We start from the raw sequence: 13,578 nt of genomic DNA on the forward strand, positions 1-13,578 counted from the left end.
ATATATATATATATATATATATATATATATTTATAATATAAATATATACATTTATATTTACAACTTCAACTTAGTGAAATAGACATAAACATGACATAGTTAATTGAGATGGGATAGGTATGTAAGAATTAGATTCCTATCTTATTGCATATTTTACAATGAGCCATTGACAATACTATCAGTATCAGTAGGGTCTCACATTTGAGGAAACACCTTGTGTTAAAAAAATATTCAGCTTCATAATGACAGGGGACAAAGATAATTAACCAGCTGTAGCAGAATCTAGTCCCATCACAACTATATGAAGAAAAAATGACTTTAGATACTAAAAAAAAATGGTTTTTTTTTAAATTTTATTTTTAGGCCGTATTGGTACTTATGCAAATGATGCAGTTGCCCACAAATACCTTCTCTAACAGGCACAATTCTTCTTTTAACAACTATAAAAGGAAGCTCAGCATTTTCTTTATTTATCTTTGTATTATATTACAATGTATTTCCGCATCTTAGCATTATTCAATGACTGGGTATGTGCCGCCATAGTAACATTAGCAGATGGCATTGGTATCAATAAGTCAGCTCTCTCTAGTTCCAGATGGTGTGTCTAATCAGAGGGTAAGAATATTTAACTCAGCAGATACACTTTGCTGTAGCTAGAAAATGTCTGGCTTCATTGTGGCATGCTGACTAACCGACTTCCTGTGCAGTTGTGCTTTTATATGAAACCCATTTTTTTCTGTCAGATAGAGCATGCAATTTTAAGCAACTTTCTAATTTACTCCTATTATCAATTTTTCTTCGTTCTCTTGGTATCTTTATTTGAAAAAGCAGGAATGTAAGCGTAGGAGCCGGCCCATTTTTAGTTCAGCACGATGTGTAGAACTTACAGATTGGTGGCCCAAAAATGGACCGACTCTTAAGCTTGCATTCCTGTTTTTCACATAGAGATACCAAGAGAACAAAGAAAATTTGATAATAGGAGTAAATTAGAAATTTGCTTAAATTTGCACGCTCTATCTGTTTCATGAAAGGAAATATGTGGGTTTCATATCCCTTTAATGTTCACTTTTGCAACAAGACTAGAATCTAGCCCACAGTGTGCTACATGTTTATTATAGAAAGATGCAACATTCTATTGCAAAGCATGTTCATAATCTGTGTATAAGCATACACCACTATTGTACAGCGCAAAATGTTCACAAGCAATGACTAGATTAACTCAGGATTATTTCAAATGCATTTTGTTTTAGTATTTGAGGACTATGTATGGTAAATCCTCGTGTTTCAAAAACGCTAGGATTTACCAGAACTGAAAATAAATAGGAGCTTCAGTGATGACTGTAAAAAGGTGTGCTAACCGTACCCGTTCTGTGCTGTTGCCTCCTCGTTAAACTAAGTGGCTACGGCCGCCCACGGCACAGTGGTCTTTTTTTCAATGAGGTGACATTTCTACCTCTAAGCCAATAGCTGTGCTAGCATCCAGAACAGTGCCGATCAGCTAGCACAGCTATTGGCTTAGAGGTGGAAACCTCACGTAATTGAAAAAAAGAGAGCAGTGCGGTGGGCGGCCGGAGCCATTTAAAGGGACAGTTTACTCAAAAATTTTCTCCCCTTTAATTTGTTCCCAATGATCCACTTTACCTGCTGGAGTGTATTAAATTGTTTACAAGTAGCTCCTTTACCCTTATATTGGCATTTGAAATAGTTAATTTAGCATGTGGTATCCCCACCTATTCTGAAAGTTTGTGGCCGCGCGTACCAGCTATAAATAAACTTTGTAAACACAGCCAGCATAAGAAATTACACTCCCAGTGTGATAAAGCAGAGATAAGGTAATAAAATGTTGATTTTCCATTGTTCTCTCAAAGTATTGGTGATTGTTTTAAGGACAGATATAAGATAAAGAAGCAGGTATATGTGCACAATGTGATACAGTAATGAGATCTGATTATACCTACAAGCTCAACCTATTTTATTAGGCTGTGGCTTCAAAACACAAAATCAGAGCTTTAATATACAGAAATAAACCTTAAAAAGCTAATTTTCATACATATTTTACTCTGCAGTTGGTAAAAAAAGCAATTGTAAACACATTAAGGGAAAAAACAATTTTACAGTATACTGTCCTTTTAATTTATTGAGGAGGCACGATTAACAGACTTTTTTTACAAAGACATCACTGAAGGTCCTATTTATTTTTAGTGCTGGTAAATCCTAATGTTTTTGAAACACTAGGATTTACCACCACTTTTAAGATACAGTAAACCTAAACGTACAATTGGTAAGCACTGCATAGTCATCAGAAAGGCATAGCTCTAGTTCATTCCCACAAAGAACATTCAGTAATTACACATTTAACATCCCCATGGGTGTCTGATCACTTACATACCAGCCACCCCTTAGACCCAAGCATTTTTTTACATTATGATTCAGATGATGGTATAACCTACACCAGTGAAAGAAAGCAAAGTGTGCTCCTGCAACCTTTTCATCACTGGCTAATGACTCCTCAACCAAAAAAAACATTAAAGGGACAGTTCATCCAAAATTCTTCTCACATTTAAATTGCCCCCAATGATCCATTTTACCTGCTGCTGGAGTGTATTAAATTGTTTACAGGTAGCTGATTTACCCCATTTTGGCCTTTGAAATAGCTGATTTAGCTTGTGGTGTCCAAACTATACTGAAAGTTTTGATACTGGAGTCTCAGCTATTGAATAGCCTAAGTGAACACAGCCAGCAGAAGAAATTAAACTCAAAGTGGGGGGCAGGATAGTTAAGTAATAAAATGATCATTTTCCATTGTTCCCTCTATGTATTGAGCTTTAGTTTTCCAGAAAAATATAAGATAAGGAAGCAAGTGTGTGTACACAAAGTGATAACATAATGAGATATGATATTATCTGAAGCTCAACCCATTGTAATAGGCAGTGGTTTAAAGGCACAAAACCAGCTACTTCATAAACCTGAAAATGCAATTTTTATACATTTTATACTTTGCATCTGGTATAACAAGTCATTAAAAATACATTAATATAAAAACAATTTTACAGTGTACTTTCCCTTTAAGTGGTAAAGCTGATGTACAAAAGTAAGTCATAACTTAAAAAAATACTTGGGCCTAAGAGGCTAAATGGCATGTAAGTAATCAGGCACACACATGGGGTATTAAATACAGCACTTGGGGGAAAAAACAGACCTGTTAACTGATATTATTACTAAGCAGTTTACAAAATGATACATTTATTGTCTATTTAATGCATATTTAACTTAATTATGAATATGGTACTCTATGTACAACTATACACAAATTATACAGTATCTGTTTACAATCTCAGACCTAGCAAACATTTGTCACAGGTCTGTAACAATATTATTATTTATATTACATTATAGGTAGGCCAAAATGTTTTAATCTAATTCCCAGAATCCTCAACAAGTAAGATTAACATCTGGGGCGATTTTAAACTGTGTGGCTGCAGTGTAGTGCTCAGTAATACATACTAAAAATCCCAGCACTCAATGTGGTTATTCAAAAACACATATCTTTATGACTATAATTAACAAATAAGGGCTGCAAAATTGACTTCCTGATTGGCTCACAGAACCAATTCCTGCCGTTCCTGCTGGGAAGATGCAATGCTTCATTTGACTTTACCTAAGTGTATTGCACCTATAGTTAACTAGAATTAATAATGCAAAAAAAATAATGTTCTGACAATATAGGAGCATTTAATTTTTGCATTTGAATTAGATTTAACATCAGACCTAATTGAGCCTTATCAGAAAAGCCGAGGATAAATTATTTTCTTTAATTACTAAAATTAAAAATATAATAAACAATAATAATATAAACAAAGAGGTCTGGGAGTGGCCGGCCAGATTTGAGTGAACCTGGGTAAATTATTAGTATTTAAACTAAAGTGTTCATATGCCATACTATATACCAGTCATTCTGTTTCATGATTCTTTCTGAAATTTGGGCTTGGAGCTGCAATATACGCATGACTTACTTTGTTCAAATAAATTATTCCTTTAGCATTAATTTCCACCATCAAAAGTTTGTACGGCACAAATGTTAATTTCACAGTTCCAAATGCCACATGCTCTTTAAATAAAAAAAACATTCAAAACTGTCAAACATTCAACATTTGTACAGAATGACTGTAACCCACATTTGCTGCTTCAAACAAATGTGGCAAAACCTTTACCCACTGCAGACAGCTCTTTGTCAGTAGTGACACTAAGCTACCACATTCAGCCTGACTAATTATTTTAAAAAAATATTTTTTTATTATATATTTCTTTGAAAAGCCACTAATCTTTACACAGTTAAACCTATGAAGTCTACTATTTTGTGTTATTAAATTCTGAGTGTAGAAAGCCAACTTAAAGTTTACAGCTTACCAGATCTCTTTCTTTCCCATATTTATCCAAAAATATATATATTAATGTCTGGCTTTCTAGTAGATGCGTGCATTCAGGTTCTTTGTTAGGATCCGAATGCGTAAGAAGGCAGCCGCCGTGGCCTTCGGGTCTTTTCAGAGCCGAATTTCTTCTTGTGAAAGTTCAACACACTAAGATCTGTGCAAAACAGATCAAAGTGTGTTGCACTTTCAGAAGAAGAAATCTGGCTCCGAAAAGAGCTGAAGGCCACGAGTGGCTGCCTTCTTACGTATTCGGATCCTAACAAAGGATCCGAATGCACACGTCTACTCCTAGCAGGTCTGGCTCTCTAGTTTTCAGATGTAATATTACTATATACAATTTTTAATTTTTTTTTTCGATGGTAACTCAGTAAAAAGATAAAGAATGTATGAATAGCTAAGATTGATTTATATATATCGATATAGGTGTGTTCTCTATCTTTACAATAAATGCATGGTATTTTCTGTTAAACGCTTTTGAAAAACATGGTGCATATTATTGATGTTTTCGTGTGGGTATTGATATAAAAGTGGATTTGGAGTTACTGGAGAATGCTGGGTTATATACACAAAAAAGGTAATCACAAAACTTGTGATTTTCTAGAAAGCATTTCTCTAAATGCAAGCATATTGCAAATATTCTTAATGAATATGACATATTATGTTGTTCCATTGAACTTTAGATCATTTAGAGGTGCTCTTTGCTTGTAGCAGAGCAAAGTCTGATTATTTTTGGTAATTAAGGATCGAAAGATATATTAATAGTCCACTGTTTTTGCCACCAGAGGCTTCACTGGAGTTGGTGTTCCATTTCCAGAAGACACTGTGGTTTCCAGTCCTTCTTGTTTATGAGAAGATTTTTCAGATCTGCTGGTGCTTCTCTCCAAAACAGGGAGAATTCCAAAACGCCGTTTAGTCTCACCCTCTTCTGTGACTATACAGAGGAAGCAGACAAGCTTCAAGATGGCTCTCCTTATGTCCCGACTTGTCAAAGTATAGATGATGGGATTGAGTAGGGAGTTGATCATGGCCAGGCCAAGAAAGTAGTCAGCTTTAAAAAGAACTGGGCAACTATTAACTTCACAAGAGACATCAGAAAGAAGGAGTATGAAGAGAGGAAGCCAGCAAACAATAAATGTGCCTACAACAATGGTAACAGTTTTCAGAAGAGCCATGTACTTTTGGGATTTTCTCAGTACTCCCTTACGAAGGGTACCCAGACGCTGACTATTGAGTTTTACAATCCTGTAGATTCGAAGGTAAAGGACCACAATTGAGATAAGGATAGCCAAGAAGACACTGATGCAAAACAGAATGTAGTCCTTGGAATACAATGGCAAGATAGTAGAGCAAGAAGGGAGATTATCAATGCAGTTCCATCCTAAGATAGGTAATACACCCAAAAATATGGACACCAGCCAACTTGCCCCAATGAGTAGGGCCATTCGACCCTTCTTGTCACCACTGTAGAGCTTCATACGGACCATGGTAATATGACGCTCAATGGCTATCGCCAGCAAGCTGAAAATGGATGCAGTCAATGTAACAAATACACCACCTTCTCTTATAAACCACATTGCGGGTGTAAGGCGTAAGGTGTTTGCACCTGACATCACTATGTTGACCATATAAGCCACCCCTGCCAACAAGTCAGACAAAGTGAGGTTTCCAAGAAGATAAAACATAGGTGCATGAAACTTCTTATTGCGCCAGAGGGCCAGGAGGACAATAAGATTCTCCAAGACAATGAGGACACAAACCACCAGAAAGACCACTGCTTCTGCCTTTAATCCTCCTTTGTACCTACTGGTACTTAGCTTTCCTGTGTAGTTGTAGTGAAGGGCGATCATATTACTATTTTGGTACTCCCTATAAAACCGACTCAGTCTATGTTGATGATCCATGGTGTCTCAGCGTCCTTTTTGACCAGTTTCTACTCCTAAACTCCAGTATGGAGCTCAGTTCTGAGAAAAAAGCATTTCTAAATTGAGGGATGTCATCCACAGAAGTGGGATTATGTGAACAAATGTTAAGTCTGTGAACCTTTTCTTAGATCAGTGATTTCATAGGTTTATAGGATTACATCTAAAATGATGGTTTGTTTCCTGTAGTAGTCAGCACCAAGGACTATTGTTGTCTCGTTTCCATTTTTACAGAGTATTTTGATAGAAGAAACTCCTTCCAGCTTTCTGGCTCAAATATAGCCTGAAAAATAAGACAAACAGAAAATAAAGTTGTTGTTTTTTTAAAATAAATGTGCTATTTACCATTAAAAGATCTCACAAAAATACTTTTACATTTTTTTTATTCTCTCGACTTAGTATGATTTTGTACAGATAATTGTATCATGCATTTACTACTAAGGTTTTCACCTTTTAAAATAATTATACCTTACAAAAGGAATGGGTGATATCAGAAGAAGGACAAATGGTAGAAAATATGTTAAAGGAAATAGTGCTGCCATCTAGTGCTCTTGTAAATGCATAACATTCTTGCCATATAGTGCTCCAGACATGTGCACGCAGAAATTGTGATAACAGAAGTACAATAAAAATGTCTTTGAAATTGCATTCTATATCTGAATCATGGAAGAAAAATTATCCCTTTAAATTCTAATTAAGGGGATAATAACAGTAAAAGCAGCAAAATTAAAAGGACATTGTACTGTAAAATTGGTTTCCCCTTAATGTGTTTTCAACGACTAGTTAACCCCTTAATGACCACAGCACTTTTCCATTTTCTGTCCGTTTGGGACCAAGGCTAATTTTACATTTTTGAGGTGTTTGTGTTTAGCTGTAATTTTCTTCTTACTCATTTACTGTAGCCACACATATTATATACCGTTTTTCTCGCCATTAAATGGACTTTCTAAAGATACCATTATTTTCATCATATCTTATAATTTACTATAAAAAAAAATGATAAAATATGAGGAAAAATGGAAAAAAACACACTTTTTCTAACTTTGACCTCCAAAATCTGTTACATATCTACAACCACCAAAAAACACCCATGCTAAATAGTTTCTAAATTTTGTCCTGAGTTTAGAAATACCCAATGTTTACATGTTCTTTGCTTTTTTTGCAAGTTATAGGGCCATAAATACAAGTAGCACTTTGCTATTTCCAAACCATTTTTTTCCAAAATTAGCACTAGTTACATTAGAACACTAATATCTTTCAGGAATCCCTGAATATCCCTTGACATGTATATATTTTTTTTTAGTAGACATCCCAAAGTATTGATCTAGGCCAATTTTGTTATATTTCATACCACCATTTCACCGCCAAATGCGATCAAATCCAAAAAATCGTTCACTTTTTCACAAATTTTTTCACGAACTTTCGGTTTCTCACTGAAATTATTTACAAACAACTTGTGCAATTATGGCATAAATGGTTGTAAATTCTTCTCTGGGATCCCCTTTGTTCAGAAATAGCAGACATATATGGCTTTGGTTTTGCTTTTTGGTAATTAGAAGGCCGCTAAATGCCACTGCGCACCACAAGTGTATTATGCCCAGCAGTTAAGGGGTTAATTGGGAGCTTTTAGGGAGCTTGTAGGGTTAATTTTAGCTTTAGTGTAGTGTAGTAGACAACCCCAAGTATTGATCTAGGCACATTTTGGTATATTTCATGCCACCATTTCACCGCCAAATGCGATCAAATTAAAAAAAACTTAAAATTTTTCACAATTTTAGGTTTCTCACTGAAATCATTTACAAACAGCTTGTGCAATTATGGCACAAATGGTTGTAAATGCTTGTCTGGGATCCCCTTTGTTCAGAAATAGCAGACATATATGACTTTGGCGTTGCTTTCTGGTAATTAGAAGGCCGCTAAATCCTGCTGCGCCTCACACGTGTATTATGGCTAGCAGTGAAGGGGTTAATTAGGGAGTTTGTAGGAAGCTTGCAGGGTTAATTTTAGCTTTAGTGTAGAGATCAGCCTCCCATCTGACACATCCCACCCCCTGATCCCTCCCAAACAGCTCCCTTCCCTTCCCTCCCCCACAATTGTCCCCGCCATCTTAAGTACTGGCAGAAAGTCTGCCAGTACTAAAATTAAAGGGTTTTTTAAAAAAAATATTTTTTTTTAGCATATGTACATATGCTACTGTGTAGGATCCCCCCCTTAGCCCCCAACCTCCCTGATCCCCCCCAAAACCGCTCTCTAACCCTCCCCTCTGCCTTATTGGGGGCCATCTTGGGTACTGGCAGCTGTCTGCCAGTACCCAGTTTGCAATAAAAAGTGCAATAAAAAGTGCTTTTTTGTTTTGTTTTTCTTTTCTGTAGTGTAGCTTCCCCCACCCCCACACAGACAAACCCCCACCACCTTGCTGATCGTTTTTTTTTTTTTTAATTTTTGACTTTCAAAATTTTTAATTTTCAAAATTTTCTGTAGTGTAGCGGTTCCCACCCGCTCCCTCCCCGTGCACGCGCCCGCCCCCACCCTCCCGTGCACGCGCGCGTGCCCGTGTGCGCCCCCAGCCACCCCCGCCCACGATCCCGCCCCCCTTAACATAACCAGGGCCATCGATGGCCGCCACCCGCCTCCCGGTCCGGCTCCCACCCACCAACGCAGTAAGCCACCGATCTCCGGTGCAGAGAGGGCTCTCTCTGCACCGGATGGCTTACAAAGGTTATTGCAGGATGCCTCCATATCGAGGCATCACTGCAATAACCGGAAAGCAGCTGGAAGCGAGCAGGATCGCTTCCAGCTGCTTTCCACACTGAGGACGTGCAGGGTACGTTCTCAGGCGTTAACTGCCTTTTTTCTGAGGACGTACCCTGCACGTCCTCAGTCGTTAAGGGGTTAAACCAGCTGCTGAGTTTAAAATGTATGGTAAATTATTCCTTTAGATTTAAGTGTTAATATGAAATAGCTCTTTATGCTAACCAAAACCACAACCTGATCAAATGGGCTGAGTTTGTAGGTAAATCAAGCCTTGTTATCTTATTTGTCTAATTATTTACACAAAGTCTTCCTTGTCTTATTTCTCATTGTTAACTTAAAGACCAATACTTAGAGCCTATTATTCAAAAACCTTGCCTAATATGCAAAACCTTTTAGACCTTTTATTGTAATTTAGGAGTCTCTGTTTCACATAAAGAACACTACATAGCAACATAAACAATTCTCAAGATAAAATTTGTGCTACTAATTTTTTTTAAGGTCCTCACTGTACCAATGAGACATCTTAGAATATGTAGCCTGAGCCATGGCTGCTATCAGGGGTTGAAAGGGGTGACTCCAGTCCTGTCAGAGGCCCACTGGGCCAGGGGGCCCTATGAGGCAAACACAACTATTATTAAAAAAATATATGAAAAAAAATTAAATTTTGGCAGTCACCAGAGGGCGCTAAAGCTGAGTCCTATTGAGCGTGGGAAATGTCATTACAAGGAGTAAAGCATTAGCATTTGAGAGGATTTCTGAATGTGCACTAAACCACTATGCACAGTGTGAGACAGACTTGGCACTTCAGTTTGTACAGTGTGTGCCTGAGTCGGCAGATCACTTACATTTGCAGAGGAGGTAGGACTTACTTAGTTAATGTTTTTTTATTTCTTTTTGCTATTTCGGATTGTAACTTCAGTGTGGTAGTTGTATGGTGGGGCCAAGGGTCCATAAAAACATTTTTTTGTGTGTGTATGTCTTTGTGTGTTTTTTTGTGGGTGTCGCTGTGATGGTGTGTGCATATGTCTGTGTATTTTCTGTTGGTGTCCCTGTGAGGGTGTGTGTGTGTATGTCTGTGCCTTTTCTGTGGGTGTCTCTGTGAGGGTGTGTGTGTGTATGCCTTTGTGTGTTTTCTGTGGATGTCTCAGTGAGGGTGTGTGTGTATGTATGTCTTTGTGTGTTTTCTGTGGGTGTCTCTGTGTGTGTGTGTGTGTTTTCTGTGGGTGTCTCTGTGCATGTGTGTGTGTATATATGTATTTGTGTGTGTCTGTGAGTGTGTATGTCTTTGTGTGTTTTCTGAGGCTGTTTCTGTGGGTGTTTCCTTGGGTGTATGTGCAAGTTTGTGTTTGAGTGTGTGTGTCTATTGTCTGTTCCTTTTCAGGTCATTTTGACCTTACTACTGATTATTCACATCTTTCTACAGACTTTAAGACTAATGAGACCTTTCCGGAAGTCACCAATCCACCACTTAACCTTTAAATTATTGTTTAGGCAGTTCAGGGCCCTTCCTTTCAGCCACTGCATGCTGTTGTCATTATATAGTTGTCATCTTCCTTGACAAAAAGATCATCCGAACTCCATATTTTGTCTTGTAAATCTCCTTTTTTTGACAAAACTGTAGTCTGCCTCATTACTTGTCAGGTCAATGTAAACAAGTGCTGAGTGTCTGTGTGGGTGTCTGTGTCTGAGTGTGTTTGTGTGTTTCTTTGCGTGTCTGCTAGAGTGTCTATATGTGAATCCTTATGTGTGAGTGTGTGTTTCAGTGTATGAGTGTGTGCGTCTGTGTTTGTGTGTTACTACTTTTACAACATTGACTACACTTAAGAATAAAGTGCATATACGTTTTAGTCACTTGGTCAAAAATTGCACATGTCAAGGGGGGGACGCTTGATTAATGGTTAAGTAAGGGGCCCTAAAATATCTTGCGGCGGCCCTGGCCTGAGTAGTAAGGCCCTTAGAGAATACAATAGAAATGTAACATTTTAGTACCTCTTTGTCACGCACCCCAATGGGAGCATGATTTAATCTAAACATTATTGTTTACACCGGTTTTCTATAACCAGTATTTAATGCTGCAATATTCAATATAGGTGGGGATACAACTGGCAAAACAGATACTTCAAATTGCAAAATAAACGTAATGGAGCTTTCAGTAAACAATTTAATACTCTCCAGCAGATTAAATAGATCATTAGGGTGAGATTACAGAGGAGAGAAAAAATACAGTACACTGTCCCTTTAACATGTGAATGACAATTACCTTTAAAATGTTATTTACTCTATTTCAAAGTTTATTTCCTCAAATAAATTAACCATTCTGTGGTGGTTCCAGCACTCAATAAATGTGAGGGCTAATGGGCATCTGTGAGGGTGATCGATGGCTGGAATGAGTGCGGGTTGGGAGAGGTTGAGGACGGTCTGTGGATAGGGATAGAAGGCCTGGGGGCTTTACTGGGTGATGAGAGGGATGACTTGAATATCATAGTTGTGGCGTGAAGGGACAAAATGGGGGTGCAATCTAAAAGACTGAGGGTGTTTTTCCAACCCCTGTAGAACCTACACTGGTAACAGTCAAAGAAGTGAAAGTGAAGTTGGTTTCAACTGCAGATTGTTCTACAGCTTTGAAAACAAACTAATACAGAATATAACAGAGAAAACATGAGACCAATATTCATCAGTATTTAAAAACTGTAAGGGACCCTGTGAAAATGTGTTTCCCCTGGTTGTCTACTTCACTAAATTGTGTAAAGCTTCTCCCTGGTCTATGAGGAAACTGTGTAGCACTTTTAAATGAAAAGCATGGCAGCCTATTTATGTGATTCTCTAGAATTAAAGGGTCACTGTACTTTACACATTTTTTGTCCCCCATATGAAACAGCAGCATATAAATATGCTGTTTTTTTTGTTTTTTTTAATACAGCAAGAGGATCAAAAAATTATTTCCTGTCAAAATTGTGTATGAAAGAAAACATAGGAAATTCATATATAAATGCAAAATAAATTCTCTCATTACTGTTTTCCAAGCTCTCCGGATTCTGCGTCAGTTTTTCTCCATACTTTGGCCTCTATTTATCAAAGTCTGGCGGACCTGATCCGACAGTGCGGATCAGGTCCGCCAGACCTCGCTGAATACGGATAGCAATACGCTCTCCGTATTCAGCATTCCGGATTCAGGAGCTGCTGGTGCAACGCCGCCCCCTGCAGACTCGCGGCCAATGGGCCGCCAGCAGGGGGTGTCAATCAACCCGATCGTACTCGATCGGGTTGAATTGCAGCGATGTCTGTCCGCCTGCTCAGAGAAGGCGGACAGGTTATGGAGCAGCGCTCTTTAGACCGCTGCTTCATAACTGGTGTTTCTGGCGAGCCTGCAGGCTCGCCAGAAACACGGGGCCTCAAGCTCTATCCGGAGCTTGATAGATAGGCCCCTTTGACTTGACTGTAAACTGCAAGAGATTCATAGTATGCGCACAAACATATACCTAGGTCCATAAAAATCCAATATCTGATTCCCACAACCGCATACATCCCTGGCAGACTTTAACAATGAGGGCCAGGCTCCCAACACAATTATACCACGGGACAGGAAGCTAAAAACAAGATAGTCCTAAGGAAAATCAGGAAAGCTGAAAGTATGTTTCCTTCTCCTTCAGATTGTAAGTTTGAGAGCCTTTCTCCCTGCAGATTGTGCATCTGGTATTGATTGTGCTTAAAGGGACAGTGTTCTGTAAAATTGTTTTCCCAGTGACTTGTTATACCAGCTGCAGAGTATGAAATGTATGAGAAATTGTTCCTTTACTATTTTTTTTTTTTGTAAATAATATAGCTGGTCTTTTAAACGCAACCCATAAAAAGGGCCAGATTACAAGTGGCACGTTATTTAGCACTTTCGCTCACGAGTACATTTTCGCTAGAAGTATGCTTTTTTTGCATGTCAGGTAGCACGCGTATTACATGTTGAAAGTAAAAAGTTTGCGCGCAAGAAAAACCTGACGTGCGCTAACCAAATATCGCAAACGTGTTAACGTATTCTCCCCATAGAAGTCAATAGAGAGTGCAGAAGAAGAAAAAAAAACTAACACCTATCGCTTGCGCACTAATCCAACAGACATTACTCATATTTCACATTCCAATGTTCTTCACATACGAAACAATTTAATTTTTATTGTAAATACCTATCTCTATATCTATCTGTATACACCCATACCTGTATATCTATTCCTATAGATATATAGGTATAGATATCTATTTTACATTAGCATTATCAGATATAAATATAAATATATATTTAATAATAAAAATTACACATATGTTTCTATGTGATGAAAATTGAATGTACATCACATCACAATGTTGAATTTAAAATTTGCATAATGTGATTTGGGGTTCACAATTTAGGTCTAACATGGTGTCGGGTTAACGCATATGAAAAATTGCTAACTTCAATACGCGTTGTTCAAATATTAAAAAATATTAAT

General features: G+C 37.8%; 1 protein-coding gene across 2 annotated transcripts in view; it reads right to left on the minus strand.

The window, feature by feature from the left end:
• Positions 1-445: 445 nt before the first annotated feature.
• Positions 446-13,578, minus strand: part of S1PR5 (sphingosine-1-phosphate receptor 5) — a 44,160-nt gene continuing 31,027 nt past the window's right edge. For both annotated transcript variants that reach the window (XM_053717925.1, XM_053717924.1), the window contains one exon: positions 446-6,632. In XM_053717925.1, the coding sequence (XP_053573900.1) occupies positions 5,186-6,331 (1,146 nt within the window). In that variant the 5' untranslated portion in view covers positions 6,332-6,632 and the 3' untranslated portion in view covers positions 446-5,185. The remainder of the gene's footprint in view (positions 6,633-13,578) is intronic.

Source organism: Bombina bombina, chromosome 6 (assembly GCF_027579735.1).
Source record: "Bombina bombina isolate aBomBom1 chromosome 6, aBomBom1.pri, whole genome shotgun sequence".
Classification (NCBI taxonomy): Eukaryota; Metazoa; Chordata; class Amphibia; order Anura; family Bombinatoridae; genus Bombina; species Bombina bombina.